The 21,054-nt window shown below is 53.1% G+C and overlaps 4 protein-coding genes across 4 annotated transcripts; 2 read left to right on the forward strand and 2 right to left on the reverse strand.

Annotated features, from left to right (window-relative positions):
* Nucleotides 1-1,261: 1,261 nt before the first annotated feature.
* Nucleotides 1,262-1,543, forward strand: MIND_01277200 (uncharacterized protein; the record flags this gene model as incomplete). Its single annotated transcript, XM_037369243.1, has 2 exons — nucleotides 1,262-1,331; nucleotides 1,377-1,543. The coding sequence occupies 2 exons, from the start codon at nucleotides 1,262-1,264 to the stop codon at nucleotides 1,541-1,543; spliced, it is 237 nt and encodes a 78-aa protein (XP_037214449.1).
* A 1,095-nt stretch (nucleotides 1,544-2,638) lies between these two features.
* Nucleotides 2,639-3,140, reverse strand: MIND_01277300 (uncharacterized protein). Its single transcript, XM_037369244.1, has 3 exons — nucleotides 2,948-3,140; nucleotides 2,876-2,892; nucleotides 2,639-2,827 (listed from the first exon to the last, which is right to left on the reverse strand). Exons 1-3 carry the CDS (start codon nucleotides 3,121-3,123, stop codon nucleotides 2,820-2,822), a joined length of 201 nt encoding a protein of 66 aa, XP_037214450.1. The 5' UTR covers nucleotides 3,124-3,140; the 3' UTR covers nucleotides 2,639-2,819.
* A 2,953-nt stretch (nucleotides 3,141-6,093) lies between these two features.
* MIND_01277400 (Cytochrome P450) lies at nucleotides 6,094-9,867 on the forward strand (the record flags this gene model as incomplete). Its single annotated transcript, XM_037369245.1, has 15 exons — nucleotides 6,094-6,242; nucleotides 6,297-6,568; nucleotides 6,615-6,942; nucleotides 6,993-7,150; nucleotides 7,200-7,315; nucleotides 7,363-7,482; nucleotides 7,534-7,744; nucleotides 7,795-7,894; nucleotides 7,951-8,067; nucleotides 8,122-8,262; nucleotides 8,520-8,805; nucleotides 8,853-8,933; nucleotides 8,982-9,108; nucleotides 9,165-9,524; nucleotides 9,575-9,867. The coding sequence occupies exons 1-15, from the start codon at nucleotides 6,172-6,174 to the stop codon at nucleotides 9,865-9,867; spliced, it is 2,781 nt and encodes a 926-aa protein (XP_037214451.1). The 5' UTR covers nucleotides 6,094-6,171.
* A 190-nt stretch (nucleotides 9,868-10,057) lies between these two features.
* Nucleotides 10,058-10,687, reverse strand: MIND_01277500 (uncharacterized protein; the record flags this gene model as incomplete). The annotated part of the gene is made up of 2 exons (XM_037369246.1): nucleotides 10,373-10,687; nucleotides 10,058-10,309 (listed from the first exon to the last, which is right to left on the reverse strand). Exons 1-2 carry the CDS (start codon nucleotides 10,652-10,654, stop codon nucleotides 10,058-10,060), a joined length of 534 nt encoding a protein of 177 aa, XP_037214452.1. The 5' UTR covers nucleotides 10,655-10,687.
* Nucleotides 10,688-21,054: the final 10,367 nt, after the last annotated feature.

A 21,054-nucleotide genomic window follows, 5' to 3' on the forward strand; every position in this document is an offset into this window, starting at 1 on the left:
GCTATAACCTCTCAGCACACTTTTCAAGCAAAAAAGCGAGTAACGACGCACCAAATGGCGCACCCCAGCCCCACGCAAAACACACCTATACCTCATCTCCCCTGCACTGCTGTCATTCGCTGGGGAATGTGGAGGCGCCATTGAACTGCCAATGTGTTAGTCGGAAAAGAGTTGGGACGGCGGGACGCACCGGTGTCAGACCGTAGCTTGCGCATATGCTGCAGACCAGTGGAGAGCGCTAAAAGCTTTTCGGAAACAGTAGCTAAGCACTCTGCACCAACGAAGTGGACAGTGCTTACCTGCACTGGGGGCATGGTGTTGAGAAACAGGCCGGAGACGAAAGTGGGTGGTGAGGGAAAGGAAGGAAAGAGAACGAATGCCCATCATTTTTTCCGACGTGGCATGTCATGATATGTGACAATCACTGATGCACGTGCATCGGCAATGGACTTAGCAGATTTCAAGGGGTATGCGCCGGCGCAAGCCGAGACGTCAGGGGGGAGGGGAGGGGGGTGGTCTGGTGGCCTTAATTCACTTTTCTTTTGTATGGTACAGGTGGCTGGGAATGCTATCAATGGTCTTAGAATGTATATGAAAGCAGATTTTGGGGTTGTTCTGAGACATGTACAATTATTTTGATGAGAATTTCCTATTTGGGTGGTGATGACTCAGCCACCTCACACCCAAGTCGCACCTGCCCGTGGCCAAAATTGGTCTTGCGATGATGCCTGCAGGGTGAATGTTGGTGGAGGCACAAGAAGGGTCCAGGGACACCATATATAGAGCCAATCAGTAGTACTGCATGAGATTCTCACCAGTTTCTGGCGCCCATCAAGGAGTTCCCTTTCTGGGACATCACGTGCGATCACGTGGCATGATGTCACACAGGGAGGGGGGTGTCCAGCAGTTGCTAATCCACTTTTCCGACCTGATGTCGGGAGTTTCAGAGATGCATACCTCTTGGCAGATTTCCAAGGGCACTATACTAGCACCTTGTATTTAGGTTGGGGGGACTTATGCTTGCTAACAAGGACTGATGATTTGAATACAGGGCTTTCATTAATGCTTAATTAGGGTTTGTGTGGTGAAAATTCCATTTATCACTCAATCCATGCCAAGACGGCGATCCAAAGATCAAAGATGGGCCGTCAAAGACCAAAGATGCTGTTTCCCAAGCCCAAGATGCCCTAAGATGACTTCTCAAGACCAAAGATCGGTTTCAAAGACCTAAGATGTCCAAGACGGACATGTAGTTTTACTGATGCATTCCGCCAGCGTGAATGCCTATCGCCCGCCCGGGCCGCCGCCGGGCAGCGGCCTACATCGATACAGTATGTCGTGGTCATGTGCTGCACGTGCTTCTCACACTCCACTAGCCTTCGTGCTTTTCCGCGAGCCGCCCGGGTTTTCCCTTCCCCCGGACGCATCCGAGCTCGATCCGAGCATCGAGGCTCGCCGCCGCTGGGACCCCGTCGAGTTCGCCCAGCGCGCGGGGCTGACGATCGTCGGTGCGACCTTCTACCTGGTCCGGAGTGAGGAGTAGGCATGACACCGCCAGTGCAACAGTGTAAATTGCGAATTAAAATTAAAAGATTAGTGGGACACTCTCAGCCTTCAAGTTCAGGTTTCAACAACATTTTGAAGTGTCATTCAATTAATAGTATAGGAACAGTGCAATTGCGCTACATAAGTACGTGGCATTCTAAATAAGTTGAAAGCAGTCCGAGTTTTCCTATGGAATAGTATGGATACAATTTGTTGGTCTTCATGGGGAGAAATACAGATATGGCGCTAAGCTGGATGGGTTCCGTTGTAGTTCCCCGCATTATAGTACGTGGACGACGGTGGATATGCCGTTGAGGATGATTGCCCAGGGGCATACGACGACGGTGCGTACATCAGCGGGGTTGCGGCACCCTGTCCCGATAAGGAGAGGTCCGGGTATGCACCACCCGAGTACCGAGGACGCATATTAGATGGAGGAGCGCTTGTGTGAGGAAGCGTGATAGGCGTCGAAGGGGAATATTGTTTGTGGCCAGAAGTAGAAGGTGTCGTTGGAGTTGCTGCAGGGACATATTGACACATCATGCCCTTTCGCGTGCAGCGTGCACACGCCACTGATGGCGCATGTGGCGAAGGCTCACAGCGGATGTTGTTCTGCCTGCACGAAAGGCAGACGAGCTTGGCTGGTCGTGAAGGCGCGTAAGACATGATTGTTGTACGCGTAGAGGTGTGGATATTGTAGAGGTGCGGAGAATGCATCTTATAGCTTTGCTCAGCATCGTCGGGAGTTTGCACACGTCGTAGCGAGTCATCTTGACGACCAGTTCGTCATTCTGAGGGTGACCGCTTCACGTCGGGGGGGATCGCGTTTCACCTGCTGTGATGCGAACCTGATATGTACAGCACTGCGCATCAACTGTTGTGCAGCGGCTGGTTCCAGCAGAATCCAGCTTCCAGCGGAGAGATGGACGGCAGGGGCAAGTGGGGACGTGTCGTGATACTCAATCACACTGCGGATCAAAATATGGGCGGCTGATCCGACACCGGCGGTTCGAGTCCGGCGGGAGCCAATCGAATCTTCTTTGTGCTCGTGCTTCAACTGTCTTCAAGGGTGAGGTAGATGCAGAGAGAAGTTTTATATAATACAAGTACGATATGAGCGAGTCTCAAAAACCTGCATGAGGATATATATATTGGTGCATATGGGTCCGTCATCCTGAACACAAACGAGCTCAAAAAAGGGGAAAAATGCAAATTTTGAATGCCAGTTTTTGACGAGGGCTATTTTGTAGAGCCCTGGTCCTCGGGTCCAAGGCTCACGATTCTAGATATATCTGAGATCAACTATACAGCTAAAGGGTAGCGCGCGTACTGAAGGGGCAGTTGTTACTGCGCAAAAGCATCAGTTCGCGAGCTCAACCGGCGAGAAACGCGCAGAACTTACGCATGGTCTCCTCGCCAGCCACAGTGGCAGCATTGTGGGCCGCGACTGGCGTTTGCGGGCACGCCTTGGAGGGCCGTCGTACCAGCCGCAACACTCGAGACCGTCGTAGAGGAATGTGCGGGAGTGCCAGACAGAGCGAGAAGCGAAGGGTTCGAGGAAGTGGTGGTTGAGTACATGATGCAGACGATTTCTGGTCGGTTGCTGGCTGCCTCTGCCGTGCTCCACCTCTTTTATAACCTCTGCCCTATACCCGTACCCATCTTTCGGACCGACCAAACAGGTCAGAAGCCCTCAATCTCATCCGCGACGCTGATTAGCCGCCGATAACGGAACGAGTTAGTGGGACATGCGACAGCCTGGGCGTCGCTCGGCCATTCAAAAGATTCAAGGTTTTCGACAGTGGGAAACATCTGGAAGGAGGAGATTCAAGCTGAATGTCCGATGAAGCATTAGTTTCTGCAATTCACAGACCACGTGCCAGTGTGAAGAGCAGTGGTACCATCGGAGCTTCCGCTTAGGCGATAGGTCGGTCCCCGGCTCAAGTGATAGTTTTCCCCAGGATCAAGAAACCAGCCGCTGGTAAAAACTATTTGCAAGCTGGATATCCAGGCTGCATCGGGGGCAGCCCGAGCTTTACAGCAGGTCTGAGAGGATCACGCATCAACACTGCCATGCCAATCGAGAACAATCACGTACGCGCCAGGGCCCACCTCCCTGTCTGGACCACCGATATGTCGCACTTCCGTTTTCATCGAACCCATTGCTGTCCGCCACCCACGACCATGAGAGAGACTCGCGCAGGCAGAATGCAGGTGGCCGCACAGGCCGCACAGCTGACATATGCCAGTGCGAAATCCCCTCCCCCGTCGCGCGACGTCTTACGGTCGCCTTCTTCGCAATAAATAGCCACGGTCGCTGTCGCCGGTCGGCATTCCAAGGTAAACCACTAGGCAATCAAACCCTCAGGCATATGATCAGATACACGGCGTGTTAACCCAAAGCGAAATACCGACAAGCAAAAGCTGTTCGCTGACTGCGCGACGGGGCGTAACCCGGAGTTGACTTGAACGAGTCGCTACAGCGAGGTCTTATCCGCCACTGCCGTCGGGAAGGAACAGGCCTGCATTTCGCCAGTCAAACAGGAACGAGGACTCGTCGCACTTTGCGCTCCAAACTCGGGCCTGGTGACACTGGCAGGCGAGAAAGCCTGAGCATTCGAATACAACGTTAAGCCGCCACCGATCGTGACCGACCGGCAGATCGTCCTGTAATCGATTTAGCAGGAGCTCTTCGCGGGAGTTAACCCTGGCCATGGTCTGGGCCCTTGTCCCAAGAAGGCGCGCTCGGTGTCTGCTTCCAGGGGTGGGGGTCTTTGCAGTTGTTGTCCCGGTCAGAAACACCGCCCATCTTCTTTACGTTGCCATTCAAGTCCTTCGCCTTCGCGGAGTCGAAAAGCCTTCCTAATGAGGCGGCTGTGCTTTATTCCGTCGCGAGGGCTTCTCGGGTCAGGCGCCAACTCTCGATCTTGATCGAGCTCGCAATTGAATGGGCTCCCTAAGAGACCGAGGAATAATTTATTGAGTGACCCCGCAATGTGCGTTTGCAAGAATTGCATTCATCCGCGCGCCGGCAAAGGAGGTGTGTCTGGCCGTCAAGCAGTTTCCAGACAGCGCTCAAAACGCGATGAGAACGTATGGGGATGGCTTTTAGATGTGGTTTACGTTCAAGCGACAGACAGCATGTGCCAGTGGGGCGGAATAGTTCGCGCGCCTCGAAGATGTGGCACCAAGAGGACAAGAAGTGGCGGAGATGAGCATGGGTAAAGATAATGGACATGTGAGAACCCTGGAGACCAGCGAGGTACGAGAAGACCTTAGATGAGATGCAGGACTAGTATTCCCGGAGGAAGTGAAATGCAAATTGAGAGCAACAGAGCAACCTGAAGATGCCACTGGGTATCGATAAGTAAGAGTAGCGAGCAATAGGGAAATCTGAACGTGGCATGGAAAGGTCCGTAGAGTGACAGATGGACGACAGGGTGGAAGACGGAGCATCGAGGCGTGAGTCGTCGCCTCGCTTGGCTTCTCATGCCAACGCCAACGGATGCACATCCGACCGTCAAATGGCCATCTCCGAAGTGGATTTGAGAAGCGCACGGACCCTAAAACGTGGGCAATGCGAGTTGCGCGAGAACGAGAAGGGAATGTGGAGTGGGGCAGAGTAAATGTGTTGGGGCAGAGGTCCGTGTGTCGAAATCGTGAACACATGTCGAGCGGGGAGCGAAGAGGCTAGGGTGCAAATGGTAGTGATAGATGGCCCGGGCACCAGCCGGAGCTTGTAGCAGCGGCGATACACCGTATCGTAGAGCAATGCGGGAAGTCATCATGACAAAGTAGGTCGCTAGCCGGTGGAGCTACGAGCAGCAGAGTCCTCCTTCAAGTTCGTGATAGGAAAGCAGTCCAGATAAATGATGCTGATGCGGCGAATGGAGAGAGGAGGGAAATGAGTCTAGATGTGGCACGGGGCTGGAAGACCAACGATGAAGATAACCTCGACGATGTCAGCGGAAGGATGAGTCGATTCCCGAAAGCATACCGCGGCCGCAATGATCTACCATAACACTCATGATAGACGGCACCCAGAGGGCCAGAGCCCATGTCCACGCCCAAATGAGCGGAGAAGCCACGTTCAGACCATATTCTTTGGGCCCTGCTTTACCTAAGTCGAGTAGTAAGACTCCAGGCGGTGGTACATGTACTAACATCTTCTGGTCGCAGGAAGAGTTTGAAAGGTATCCGGGCTAGAGGAGCTGGCGTAGTGAGAAAGGGGCTGGAGGCAAAGGATGCAGTAAGACTTACCGTTACAAAACCCGGGCTAGCCTTTTAGCACTCTCCAGTAGCCCAGCCTGAGGACGATAACTTGAACGTTTTGCGAGTCATGAGCATTGCCCACGAGAGCGGGACGGTCTGTGGCGAGGAGTAGGCGGGAAGACACAATGCGGTCGAGAGCTCAACAACTCGAAATAGGTTGCGTCGTAAGCCGAGGGATTTCAAGGCGCGTAGTAGAGGTTTGTTGACGGAAGTGCTGAATGCGGAAGCGATCCACGTGCCAGGTCACATCTAAGTCACGCCGTTGCTTGTCGTCAAGCTACTTTGACTTTGACGGCCTGCCCAACCACATGCACATACCTCATTTCTCTCGACGCATGGGCAGCTGAAAGGTGTATGCTATCCAGCAGCCCGGAGACGGTTTGCATCTGCTCCCGGGCGATTCCCCAATTTGCGGTGATTGATCGGTAAGAGCCGCGCTTCCCTACTTAGGACTTAGACACGGTCTAGGTTGGTTTTAGCAACGCCCGAACTATCGAAAGAGCGACACGCTGTCATCTCCGTCTTCGCTGCGTTTCCCCATGCTGCCTACCGTCCTCGACACCCCCGCCGCCGCTGTACTCTGTGGGCTACTTGTCTCTTGGGCCCTCGCCTGCGTCGCTCATTCCCGCTGGAACTCAAAACGGCCCCAATACCCACCCGGCCCCCCGCGGGATCCCTATCCTGGGCAACGTCTTCGACGTCCCTCTGGAGCGTCCGTGGCTTGCCTTTGCTGAGATTGGCAAGGAATTCGGTGCGTCTTTGTCGTCAGATGTTTCCCGCACTAATCGTATCTGAAGGCGACATTTTCTTCCTCCGCATCCTCTCCCAACGCATCGTTGTCATCAACTCCGTCGAAGTCGCGGAGGACATACTCGATGCGCATGGTGCATTATGCTCTGACAGACCGGTGCTCCCTATGGCCGGCGAGCTTGCGGGATTTGATACCGTGATTCCGCTCTGCTTGTATACCGACCGCTTCAAGAAGGAGCGAAGAATGCTCCATCGTGTGTTTGGAACGAAGGACGCCGCGCGAGCATTCGAGGGCGTCGTGACCGAAGAACTACAAAATCTCGTCAATATCTTGCATGAAAGTGAGGGCAAAGGGCTGTTTGAACACCTCGAACGGTGTGTTCCTGATTCCTTCGACATTTCCTTCTTGACATGTCATTTTCCAGCATCACAAGTGCAATCGGTCTACGACTCGCTTATGGGTATCGAATGGCGCCGCCCGCTGGCCACAAGGATGCTCTGCACGAAATGTTTCTCGCTGCTACTCGGGACTTCATGGATACCACTCGCCCGGCGGCGTACATGGTTGATATCTTTCCATTCCGTGTGTTGCACTCAATTTTCTTGTCTACTCAATAGTCGACATCTCACAGTGAAATATTGGCCGGAGTCATTACCTGGCGGAGGTTTCCATACACTAGCTAGGAGGATCCGCCAAGATTTCCAGCACACGATACACACGGGCCTCCAATTCGTTACTGATCAACTGGTTTGTCGTGGGTTATCGTATCCAATCGCAACCTTATCCTTCTTCAGTCAAGGGGAACAGCCGAGCCGTCATTCGCAAGAACGTTTCTTGAGAAGGTCTCCCACGAGTCAGATACTCAGTTGCTAAAACAAGCAGCGGCGGCCGTCCAGGTTGCGGGGAGCGACACGGTAACAGGAATTTTTGTCTCTTTAGAAATCGCACTTACACTGCACTTATAGACTGCGGCGCAGTTGTCAGCGTTCTTTCTCGCCATGTCGCTCTATCCCGCAGTGCAGCGACGTGCACACGCTGAAATCGATCGAGTTCTGCGTGACGACGATAATGGCGATCTACGACTTGCTACTACCCGCGACCGCGAGGAGGGCCTTCTGCCCTATATGGACGCATTTTGCAAGGAGCTGCTCCGCTGGCATGTTGCGGCACCAATCGGTTAGTCACACCGATTACTATTCGTATACCACCCATATTTAAGTTCATAGCTGTCCCGCATTGTGCGAAAGAGGCCTTCGTGTACACGCATCGCACTACACACGCGCAGCTGTTTATTCCAAAGGGGACAGTCATTATGCCGAACATCTGGTCCGTCTCATGCTCTCTCCATCTTCTTTTCTGTTCACAAAATCGGCGCGGTATAGGAAAATGGCGCACGATGCGGACATCTATCCCGATCCGTTCGTCTTCAACCCCGAGCGCTTTCTCGGGCCGCAGCCGCAGCCAGACCCGCGGAAAATCGTCTTCGGATTCGGCCGGCGGTGGGTGGTGTCGCTCCCTCCGTGGTACTCCGAATCCTAATTTCGATGCTGCAGGATATGTCCTGGGCGGTTGCTGGGCGACTCGACCGTGTTCCTGGCGTGCACCACCATCCTTGCATCGTTCGAAATCACGGCTCCCGACGGTAACGAAGTAAAAAGCATTAGACCACACGCACAGGCCTCTGCATTCGTCAGGTAGGTCGATCGGTTTGAGGTTTGGCGGTGCATCCCTGATGTACTCCTCTCTAGTCATCCGGAGCCGTTTGAATGTGTTGTGACTCCGAGGCAGGCGCAAAGGGATTAAGTGTATTGGCTCAGGCTGTGCCCTCTGCGCCTCTGTGTATCCGAGTCATCCATTCCGTATATTCATGCCATCCTCGGCCATCTTGGTTTGGATCATTGCAGACTCGGACCCAGAGCAGACCAATTCGAAGCCTGAGTTCACATCTCAGCCTCAGCGGCGCAAACGCCGAACATGTTCTCAACATTGAAACAGACACTGTATTGCTGACGGAAGATTCGCAGACACTCTCTGATACGCGGTTTCACGATGGACATCGGCGCCGTTTGCGGGCGATATTGTTTGGGTGTTGGTTGCGGCACGCCCATGCTGCATCCTACCGCTGCCTTCAACTGACCTCTTCTACTCTCTTTACGCCCCTAATGCTCTGGATCCACTCCACTAATCCCATCCACCAGTTATTGGCCATCTGCACCATTCTTTTCACATCTTTGGGGGTGCGTTGCATTCATATCACCCTTCCCCAAGTTTGTATTCCATTCAGGCGCATGGTGTCTGCACGCCCCCGTCACAAGCAAAGCCACTGTACCGAAACTTCCGAGCGGGCACAGACCACCTCTACACTGTGCGCATCTTGCACTGCCATTGAGTTCGAGTCAACCCCCCACCACAGGTCGATGCAAACGAATATAACAGCGTCCCGGGCGGCGGCTGGGCACAGGAAGGCATCCGCGCACTTGTGTTTACGTCGCAGGTGGAGGGCAGCGTCAGGCTGCGCCGCTTATGGAGCTGGGGTGCCCGTATGTCATCTTGCTCACGCGCAATCGCCGCGATATCTGAAATGCCTCACAAATAGTTGACCACTTCTACACTGCGGACAGCGGTGAGGCTGCGAGCTTCACCGCCCAGGGCGTCTACTCTTACGAAGACAACCCGACACCTATCTTCGTCTACCCGTCAGCCCAGTGCGACACCGTGCCGCTGTATCGCCTCTACCAAGACGGCGACGTCAAGGACCACTTCTACACCGCCGACGCCGCCGAGCGCGACCGGGCCATCGCTATCGGGTACACATACCAGCTGATTGCCGGATATGTCTATCCGAAGGACGCTACAGACCCCGTCACGGTTGCGAAGACAGCAAACCCAGCACCGGCACCAGGGCCATCAACGACAAAGCCGGACGCTGGAACGCAGCCTGCGCCAGGACCGACCTGTAAGGAGAATCCACCACCACTGAGACCACTCGATTGATGCTATTTGCAGCGAATCCCGGTCCCGGACCGGCTCCGACATCGATCGGAGACGGCAACAAGAACGGTGCTATCCAGTCTAATCCTGGCACCACCCCGCCAGGCTCAACCGCAGGACTGCATCCGTACACCGGCTCGGTATTGCCGGCTGCGACATCACTTCTGCCGAACGGATCGCTGCCGGATGCCGCCCAGATTGCGAATCAAAACGGTGGGGCAACCGGACACTTTAACCTTATCCGTGATTCAAGGATATTTATCTCGGTAGTGGTTCCATTCAGCCTGTATTCACTTTTTTTATTGTAATTTCTTGGGTGTTGGAACCTGGAAGCTACAGCCCACCACAGCCAAAACCAGTGAGCGGACTCAGAAATTCATTGTACTTCTGTGTGCTCAAACTGCGCGACTGTGTCCAGCTCGTGACGATCGTCTGGTTCTATGTCTCTTTATAAGCCCATACTTATCAAGTTCAGGAAAGGTAACCAGACTGACTGAACTAGCCGCGCCAATCATGCTGGCGAGGAAGATGTCGTTCTCCCGCGCGAGGTCGCCGACCCAGTGGCACAGCACGCGCGTCATTTGCCCGTTGGCCTTCACCGCCTCGAAGAACGCCTTGCCCGCAAGCAGCGTGCCCAGGTGGCCGATTACTTATCGTCGTCTGCGTCGAGGGCAAGAACAGCTGATCCGTCGACACAAGGTCGGCCGCCGCGAATACAGGCGCGGTCAGCGCGCCGGCAGGGACCATGGACTACGTGGATGACAGTCAGCGCGATGGATCAGCGTGATGACTCGGAGAGAAGGGATAACGGACAGCGATGGCAAAATTGGCCGAGTCAAAAGCGTCACTGCAGTTTTTCAGGTGGTTCGCGATGTTCTGCAGCTGCGGGACGCCGTCGCCGACGCCGTAGAACGCGTTCTGCGCGAAGAGATTGGCCATGAACTGCAACCAATTCTGCGTCGCGTAGAATGCCAGGATGTCCCGCTTGGCATATGTGTGCTGGGCCGCGGTCGTGACGGGAGTTGCACCCGCTAATGACGTCGAAACGAGGACGGGGAGAAGAGACAGCATTTGCAGGAGGATAAGCTTGAACATCGTGTGTGTCACCGCCGTGTGTCGATAGCTTGACCGGGCACGCCAGCGAAGGAAGCTCTTATAATGGAGCGGAAGACGCTTACACACCCGGACAGAAGCTGCAGAAGCCATATACGACGCTCCTGCGACGTCGGAGACACCTGTGTTGGCAGGCCTGTTCCTGGCCATGGCTGATGAGCGCCGTAAGCCGCACATGGGCGGTGCCGCTGCCCAATCAGAGACCATTGAGGTTGCGGCGGATGGAAACAGGTAGAGCCATGATAGAGATCAGAGAACGAGATGGAGTCCGGCAGGTATTCGGCTGCCCGAGACCAGGTTGATTGAGGGCATGCACGGAGGGAGAAGACAACCCTCGAAGTCACACGTAAGAGCGGTGACTGATATTGATTTGTGACAGGTCCAGACTGACCGACCAACAGGTCCACTGATGGACGCTATTGAAAGGGTCAAACGGAGTTCAGCGATTAGAAGGCGCGACAACAACTACTTGTGAGCCTGGGGCAACAGAGCAGGGGAACCGAAGCTGGCGCGTGGCGAGCGGAAGCAAAACTGGTTACAGCGAGGTTCGAACTCGCGCGGGTTGCCCCATTGGGATTCAAAAGCTCGCAAGAACCTTTCTTAAATCCAACGCCTTAGACCGCTCGGCCATGTAACATTTTTCAAGTTGCTTTTAGAGCTCATTGGACCCGGGTTGGGTCAGAAAACATCAGAAAACACTGTGCTAATATCTTGAAATCTGTTTCAGCAGAGAAAAAAAAAGCTGACTCTATTGCCCTGTTTGTGTAACATTATAGTCAAGCTTTTAGCATCTTAGACATCATACATCAATATATACGGTAATATACCCTTCATGACCCCTGATTACTAGTCTGAATCAATCTTTTTTAAAAAAGCATATATGTCTCTAAAGTAAACTTTCAGGCCCCCTCCCAGTGTTATCCACTATGGCTTATATACTCTTGATGACCCCTGATTAGTCTGAATCAATCTTCTTACAAAAGTGTATATGTCTCTAAAGTAAACCTTTGAACCCTCTCCCAGTGTTATCCATTATGACTTGGTGCAACCGGGTTGATTTGGAAAACATCAGAAAACACTGTGCTGACATTCTTCTTGGGCCATAATCTTAGAAAGAAAATTCACTTTGTGTAACATTGTCATTACTGAGTGGCTAAGTTATTGCAGGTCTTGCGCACATCAGCAAAACTCAATCAGCTTGTGCGCCTTGGCAACAGGCCTGACAGGTGAGTGATAGGCAACCCAAGCTATCAGAATCTGATTGGCGTCATTATGATATAGCCATCAACAAGATCTATTCTGTCGCCAGACTTCTGCCAGAATCTGTACAGAATATTCACAGAAGCCACCAGGATTGGGACAGCACTCAAAATTGGAAAGAAAAAGCAATGTATTCTGTATATATGGTTCTATTGGCTATCCAATTTGTTGACTCCTCCTGCGCCACTCACTACAGCCTCGACAACAGGTGCCTGTGGAGTATCATCATCATTGTCGGAAATGATGATATCACTACGATTATCTATTTCGGACCCACTCATGTCGGACTGCTGAGCCACTGGTGTGTGCCGAAGGCATTTATATCACCTGTAGTTGTGCACATTTGACAGCTCCACCTGTAGTTGTGCACATTTGACAACTGCACTGAGTGCACTGAGTCAACCTGGTGTCAAATCCACTAGCTCCACTGAGGCCTGAGTGCAGTTAGTGCATTTGTCTTCTGTTCCCCTATAAGACTGATCAAACTTTGATATAACATCAGTATTGATAATTATTATACTTAATAAATGAATGTTAAGTTCCTTTTCTTTTAGGCCGAAGACCCGTTATATAATTTGGAAGACTATATATATAGAAAATACTTAATAATCCCAATTTGGACAGAAATGATGTAGCTGGTTACAATCATCAAAACTTTTGATGGCAATCAAAAATGTTTCCACATTGATGACATTATCTAGATGCTATCAGTTCCATCATCAATTACCATAATAGTAGTCTTAAATAAATAAAATAAGCCTTTAAATGAATGTGACATATGTGACAAAAAGCCCTGCTCAGTGTATTTGACAACTGTTATGCTAGCTGCAGCTAGTTGCATTTGTAAAAATATAACACCTATGGCTCGGCATATAAAGTTGATCAGATAGCCCTTCAATGCCGCGGAGGTACAACCGCGCATGGTCAGCCCAAGGATCCTCAACAAAACTTGCGACCTTGGGCTTGCCATGACCGGTAATCCCTTTGGGTTTTCTCGAGACTGCCTGTCGACCACAAGAGGAGAGCCCGCTCCGCCTGACACTGATGAATAGGACATATATTGCAATGTAAGACTTACCGCAGCTGCAGCAAGTGAGAGCGCGCCAATAGGCTGGCCGTAAGATGTTGTCAAGTGGCGGGATTGATGACAGTGTACTGCAAAGGTGTGAATAATGAAATCGGAGCGGTATACACCTGTCTGAAGAGGCTTATCAGCAGAGCCACCCCATGACCAGTGGGCCTTCCGCCCCCCTTGGCCACCCCCTGCCACCTGCCACCTGCCACCTTGCCACCCTGCCACCCTCATCCACAAGGCATCTCAGTTGTAAGCTGCGAAATTCCTGTGAGTATAATATTGACTCATAGCTAGTCACCTGCACCCGGTGCCAAATAACGGCAACACTGAGCACCGCAAACGCGCACACTCAGCCCCCCGCGAACCCAAACCCAAACCTAAACCCAAACCCAAACCCAAACCCGAATGTGCTGCACCGAAGGAGCGGAAACCCGTATGTCAGTCTGCTGATCTTATATGGTGCTCTGCTGACTTACTCATTAGTGCCACATGTCCCAGTGGCTCCGCGAACACGAACCCGCTGCATGGAAGCAGCGGATACCAGCGGCCACCCATAGGTCAGCATGCTCATTGTTTGGTGCTCTGCTGACTCAACTCCTCAGTACCGCTTGTCTTGGGCCTCAATGCGAAGACGACCGAGAGGCGATGGGGCTGCCGGCCATTGGGATGGTAGCACTTGTCTATGGCTGGGCCGGCTGGGGACAGCAGCAGTGAGGACAAGTGTCGTATCAATATCTGAGTATGCTTTGTATATGTTTGTAGTAGCTGCAATAAATAGTTTCGTTATTCTGCATCTAGTTGGACAAGTCAGTACCATAGTCTCTACCAAATATAGTATATGGTGGTGACCCGCAGATCCTGCTGGTTTCCAGACACTCTGGACCCAGAGTAGATCCATTTGCTCCCAAACATGGAAGCCATGTGGCGCTGATCCAGGAACCAGCCCGGTATCACATGTATCCACTGGGGATTTTCCGGCTGTGACATAGCTGGAACCCCGTTGGCAGTGTAGAGTACCTGGTATACTATCACACCTTATATACATGGCCCTGCCACAATTCTATGTAGCTTGTCAGGTCTAGGGAATTACACGGATAGGGCCAACCCGCGCGGGTACACGGGGCAGTGGCTGCCTTACCCGGAGCTTGCTGACTCAGCTCGATTGCCTCTCGATTGCTGCTACTGATGGTCTGTGTTCGATTCTCGCTAAGTGCTCCATTTTTACCACACTTTTATGGCCACTAACCTGGTAATATCTCTCACCCGCCTCCTTTAGTGGCTACTGCATCCGCGGGTAAACCCATACCCGTACCTGCGGGTAAGGGTACACAGCCACAGGGGTAAGGGTACGGATGGCTGTCCAGACACCCGCTGGGATAGACCTGATAGTCTATAGTAGTATATGGGCGACACAGGTGGGCCCTGCTAAGGGATGATCACAGACCCTAACCTCTGCTCCTTCCCTCATCCCTGTCCCTGGCTGTAGAGGAGACAATGATATGTCTTATCCACTCCAGGCACAACTCCTCGTCCTTTTATATGGGACTTGCACATTTGTCAGTACATCAAGTTGAAATCACACATCAGAGACCTACCATCTCATCGATCAAGTGGCAGATGTTTCTCTTCCACTGCTTGTCTAGCATTTGTTGCTTGAAAATGTGAATTGTTATACTAGATATTTATCCTACATAGTGATGCAGTCAGAGTTGTAATTGAGGGCCACATCAGTAAAATAACACAAAAGTCTTTTAGGTCTTTCAGGTCTTTGGTGAAGACCAAAAAGACCTGAAAGATCCAAAAGACTCAAAAGACACTAGGTCTTTGCAAGACAGCGTCCTGGTCTTTGGAAAGACCTTGCAGTCTTTGGAAAGACCTTGAAAAGACTACCATAAAGACTTGATAGAAAACTATGAAAGATGCTCTAGTTGTGTTCAGGATGCAATAAATGAAAGAATGAAAGAAATTGAATTCATAAATGACTATATACATAGCGTACTACATACTACAACACATTGACTTCCCCGGCCACCCAGAGCTCAGTTCCACACTGATTCACACCAAACCTCAGCGTCGAGCGCGAACAATGCGTCGCTCCCGACGGCGAAAGTTCCAGCGCTAACGGGCAAGCGGTTGGCTCCCACCGCCCGCCCACCCGCCACCTCCTCCCCACCAATAGGCCTGATCTTGCCGAACAGGCCACACCTCGGCCCTAGATTTGACCCGCGGGGCCAGACAGGAAGTCGTGCCCCGTCGGGAGGAGGAGAGACGCGGTGGTGGAGGAGAGACGCGGCGGTGGCGAGGTGATATGTCATACCTGAAAACACAGACACTGAGCGAATTGAATTGCAAAACAAGGTGACACTCACCGGAATAAGATGGGGATTGCGGGACAACGACGGCGTTGTCTCGCTCAAAGCTTTGTCGAGGGGGGTGCACATGTGGCCTCTACTCGCGCGCGCGTTCCTGCGGAGAACGCACAGCACACGGGCTGGAATGCCACTGTCCACAAAACAAAAGTGGTCGCGCTATGCAGGGCCAGTCTGAGGCAGATGCGAGGGCCATGATGCTATGATGATGTGAATAAGTACTAGTATTGGGGAAGTGTTGCAGGCTCACCCACTGTGGCCGAAAACGGCGAGGGAAGGGGGGCAGGCAGCCTGTAACCCTTGCCAGCTCAGGCGACCAGGTATACGACAAAGATTAGCAGAGGGTCTTCTTTCATGAACGGTATGCACCTTACACTGGTCCGTGTCGGCTTCTGTATTTCGGGGCACCGTTCAGAAAGGCGGAGGTTGGGCAGAGGATTGGGGAGGGAAGGAAGAAAAAAGCAGATATGTGACTGTGACTGCGGAGCGATTGACGTGGTCCGTGATGCTACGGACCATACCCGGCCGGTTTGTCATCGCAGCTTCGTCATCACTCTCGGCTCGGACTTAGCACATTTCATCGAGTAAACAGCCCAGGTGATTGCTGAATGGAAGTTATGGAATGTTCATGTGCATGCTTATGATTGAATGTAGTATGTATTTGGTTATTTATGATTATAATGACAATGTGCTAGGAAATTGCTTGGACTTGTCCTTGGATTTGTCTCTATGGCTTTTGAAGTGGAATAGAGTAGTAAAGTTGTAAACAATGGGCCTTCATTTATTTACTGTAGTCTGTAGCAAGTCCTAAGCCTACATATGTTCTGATTTCTATCTCTCACCAACTTCCTTGCCTCTCATACTATAGAATAGATGATATCAGATGATTCAGATCATGTCTATACCTATACATATGCAGATATAAAGTACTTTCACAAAAAGACCATTCTTGGAAAAAGACCAATCTCACAAAAAGACCAATCTCAAAAAAGACTAATCTCAAGAAAGATCAAAGACTCTGGAAAAAGACCAAGGATTAGGCACCAAAGACCAAGGACCAGAAAGACCTACTTTCAAAGACCAAAGACCCTCCCCAAAGACCAAAGACCGGAAAGACTTTTATGCTATTTTACTGATGCATGTCTATTGATCTCAACATTGCTATTGCTATATTGATAGATGATGTGCAGTATGCTGTGGTATTTCAATCAAGTGTCTGTGTTACCTATTATATCACCAACAAAAACAAAACCCTTTGGAAAAAAAATTTAAAATCAGTAGACAGTTTATTGAAATACTATAGTCAAACTGCTTTCCCTACTAAAGTATGGAATAAAGATTAAAGTCCCCAAGTTAAGAATTCACTATATGGTGCCACTGGCCTTGTCACCTTTCCAATCACCGAGTGCTTTTGGAGCATATAGGACACGGTGTAATTCGGAGAATATCAGGAAACACTGTGTTGGTATTCTCCTTGGGCCATAATCTTGAAAGGAAAACTGCCTCAGACTGCCCGCTGTTGGAAGCCTTGACAAGTCGAAACAAGCCCGACACTGACACATTACATACACAGGCAGTCAGTACAAATATACTAATGTTGTCCCCACCATTTTTGATAACATTATACTTTGGTACCTATCCTCCAGGTGGTAGTTATATATAGAAGCAGAACTCAGTCAGGGCACAACAGTGAATGACTGATCATTGCATATACCTCTAGTTCCCACCTTAGTTGTGGCACAAAAATATAAGAGCAGTTTTCACAAAAAGTTTAGTTGTTTGAATTTATGCTCTGTCCATTGAAGAGGTTTTGCATATAGTACAGGTAAGTCGTGGTATATGGTTATATGATTTTGTCAGGGGAAACCCTGATGCCGTCACTTGATCCCATCAAGCGCCACGTCTCCGCTCACGTCTCCGCGTCTCCACTTGCGTCTCTGTGTCTCCACCCGAGTCTCTGTATTCCGTATTCCTGCACCCTGACGCTCCTCCTCCACTTCTCCCACCACATCCCGCATCCAGTGGTCCCCAACCTCCAACTCCCATGGCCACCCCTTTCTGGGAGTCTCTCCGGAGTCACCATCAGGGATCACTAATGCCATCGGAGACCTCTCCGGATGTGGCCGCACCACTTTCCTCTGAGACCTCGAGCCTATGGCCTTATAGCCTCTCTGGGCTGTCGCTCATCAAGGTCTCCCTGCAACCTCTACCCGTTGGACCTCTTGGGTGTCCCCAACCTATGTCAGCGTTCGGGCTTACGTTCGGATGGCTGAGCCCCGCCATGGCTCCGCCCCCCACTCCGCCACCACGGCCCCCGTCATCGGGTCTTCCTTTGGGTGAGGCCTACTGCCGTTAAGGCTCGTGCCTACTGCAGCGCCCCAGGCTGCACGCCCTCACACCTCCACCTCTCTGGAGACGTCCGGGGACGTCTCCGAGTGACCCTCCTGTCGCTACCCTCCAGTGGTCATGGCTGGCCGCCATTCCTTCCCTCTCCGCTCCATGCCCCCCCCCTCTCCGTTTCCGGCCGTCACGTCACGGTCACACCCGGAATCGATTCCGATTCCGATTCCGGTTGTCACGGTCACGGTCACAAGCGGAGACGCCCAGAGGCAGTCTGGACCCCCCGAAGCCCTTCCTGGGCCTTCTAAGGATGCCTGGGCTCTTCCCTTGGCATCATGGTCCCAAACCTGCCTCTCCGGAGCTTCGAGGGCTACTCGACACTCACCTAGGGTCCATTGGCGACACCTGACTTCTCCCATGCGTTGTTCGTCGCTATGCAGTCACTCTATCATTACTCCGGTCACTAGTATATAGTAGTGCACCTGAGCAGAGGGCTCCTTGGCTTGTTCTCTAAGGATTCCCCCTCTGCTCAGGTGAGTCTGTAGCGTCCCTTCCTGTTGTAGTAGTTTCACTAAGGATTCCCCCTCTGTGTCAGGGGAACCTCCCTTTCGGCCCCTCGGAGACGATTCCGATTCCGGTCCGACTCCGGCTCCGACTCCGGTGATCGCATCACTGCCTCCGTCAGGCGCATCGCCGCCCCCGCCTGGCGATCCCCCTGGGACCTGGCCTGCGACATGGCGCAGGCATACTGCACGGAGCAACGATCAACCTTGGCGCGTCAAGAGCGCAGTATATAGTTCCGCTACCTAGCAGGCGGACCCTTAGAGTTTCTTCTCTTTGGATCCTCCCCTGCTAGGTCAGCCTCACTTGTATTTGCTTACTTCTATTCACTCTTTGGATCCTCCCCTGCTAGGACCTTGATCTCAGGCCTCCAGGGTTGCCCTTACAGCAGAAGAAACTCTCTACGGGATCAACCGGACAAGATTGCTAGGTTCGGCGCTGACTCAGGCTCGGAATACGAGTCCGTTCCGCCCTCGTCACCCCCCCTACCACTTGTCCCCTCCTCCTCTGTCACTCCTGTCATCCCCGCACCTGTCATGCCTTCCGGAGCTACTCCTGACGCTGACACTCGGCTGGATGCACTCGAGGCGAAAATCGACTGCCTAACTGAGGCCCTTACTCTTCTCACCACCCAGGCTTCCGCTGCCGCTGCCGCCGCTAATACTGCTGGCGGACCCCAAACAACACCACCCCCGGAGACGTCGATTCCGACTCCGACTCCGGTTCAGGGCGATTCCGAGGCCCTCTTTGGCGACATCAACCTCGCCTCAAAATTGGTCTTGCGACCAAACCCTCCGTTCACCTTCAACGGCGATCGGAAACGCGGCCGCGCGTTTCTCTATGCGGTCCGCACCTACGCCCGCCTTGCCCCTGAGGCCTTCGTGGTCAACGGAGAGGCGAGCGAGGAAAAGGCCGTCCGCTATGCCATGTCGTTTATGGCAGAAGGACCCGCTCAGCAATGGGCGGAGCGCCACGGAAGCAAAGCCCCGTTTCCGTTTCCATCCTGGGGCTCGTTCGTTTCCGAGTTCCGACTCCGGTTCGTCGAGGAGAATGAGCAAGATCATGCTCTCTCCAAACTGGAGACTTCCGCCTATCACATGGGCACAAAGGATGTCTACCAGTACACCGACGACTTCGAGGACCTGATGGACCTCGCCGGATTCGAAGACGCGTTGGTCAAGGTGACCAAGTTCCGCCACGGACTTGACCCCCTGATCAACAACGGAATCACGTCCTCGAACGACCCCCCGGACCTCCGGGACTACCTTAGCTGGCGCACCCGGGCCTTCCGTCAATACGAGGCCCTGGTCCGGGCCAAGCTGATCAAGTCAGCCGCCCCCAAGATGCCTGGCGGTTTGATTCGGACTCCGTTTCCGGTCAACCGCATCCCGGCTCCGGCCCCTTTCCGCCCGGTGGCTCCGGTCGTGCCACCCGTGGCCCGCGCCCCCGCTCCGGCGCCTCCAGCTCCCGTCCCCATGGAGTTGGATCGCACTAGGGCTCGGGGTGCCCCTCGTCGCGCCTGCTTCAGGTGCGGCGACCCAAACCATCTCGCCCGGGATTGCCCCCTCCCCGCGGACGTCCGCTCAATGGACATCCTCGACGAGGTGATCCAACAACTCGGTGACGAGATGTTAGCGGAGTTGATCGCCCGCTACTCGGACACAGCTGCGCTGCCGGAAACAGTCGGAGTCGATGGCCGGAGAGGATTTTGTCCCCCGACGAGTGACTGGTGTGCCCTCGTTCGCGTCCGTAAATCGTTTCGCTTGTTTGTATGACAAATCAATTCCTTTGCCCTACAACGAGCCTGAAACGAAAGACACCCCTCCCCGCCCCGTTTCGACTCCGTCTCCGACTTCGCCCGCGACTCCGGTCATCGTCCTCCGCCGCCTCACCGCCTGGGAAAAGAAACTGCCCAAGCAGTACACTGTCGCTGCTTCCCCTGGAGTGAACTCCCTCCACCTCCCGTTGGAGCTAGAGTCCACTACCAGCGCTTAAGCTCTCGCTCTCTGGCCTGGTTGACTGTGGTGCCACCTCCGACTTTATCGACACGAACTATGTCGCTCGGAATGGCATTCCGGTCCGCACCCTGGCGCAACCGATTCCGGTCTTTAACGTTGATGGCACTCCGAACGACGCCGGCTCCATCAACCAGATCGCGGACTTGGTCCTGCGCTACAAGGGCCATGCCGAACGAGTTCAGCTGGCCGTCACCCATCTTGGCAAGCAAGACCTCATCCTGGGGTATTCCTGGTTGCGGAAACATAACCCAGAGATCAATTGGGAAACCAAGGAGGTCAAGATGACACGGTGCCCCCGCAATTGCTCGACCTGCCGTGAGGAAGAGCGAGTCGAACGGACCGAGTTGCGGCGACTCCGGTCGCTTCAGAAGCGTCTCCGCTCCGGCCCGTTCCCCTCGGTCTGCGCCATGGACCTTTCTGGGTCTGATGACGGAGACGATTCCGTCTCCGGTGACGACTCCGCCCTGCCTGATCTGATGCCGGACTCCGACGATGATGAAGACGATGGTCAGCTTGAAGATGGTGACCGCATCTTCTACACCTCGTTCCGCCCCTCGGAGGAGATACACGCTGGCAGTACTGTCTCACAGCGCCTGGCCGAAGCCTTCGCCAGGAACTCCGCCCCTGCGCCCTCCGAGATCCCGGACTGGGCTAAGGAGTTTCAGGACGTCTTCAACAAGGAGTCCTTCGACACGCTACCGGAGCGGAGAGCCTGGGACCACGCCATTGAACTCGTCCCCGACGCTAAGCCCACCAACT

This window comes from Mycena indigotica (assembly GCF_014461135.1).
Source record: "Mycena indigotica strain 171206Taipei chromosome Unknown Mind.scaff0013, whole genome shotgun sequence".
Taxonomy (NCBI): domain Eukaryota; kingdom Fungi; phylum Basidiomycota; class Agaricomycetes; order Agaricales; family Mycenaceae; genus Mycena; species Mycena indigotica.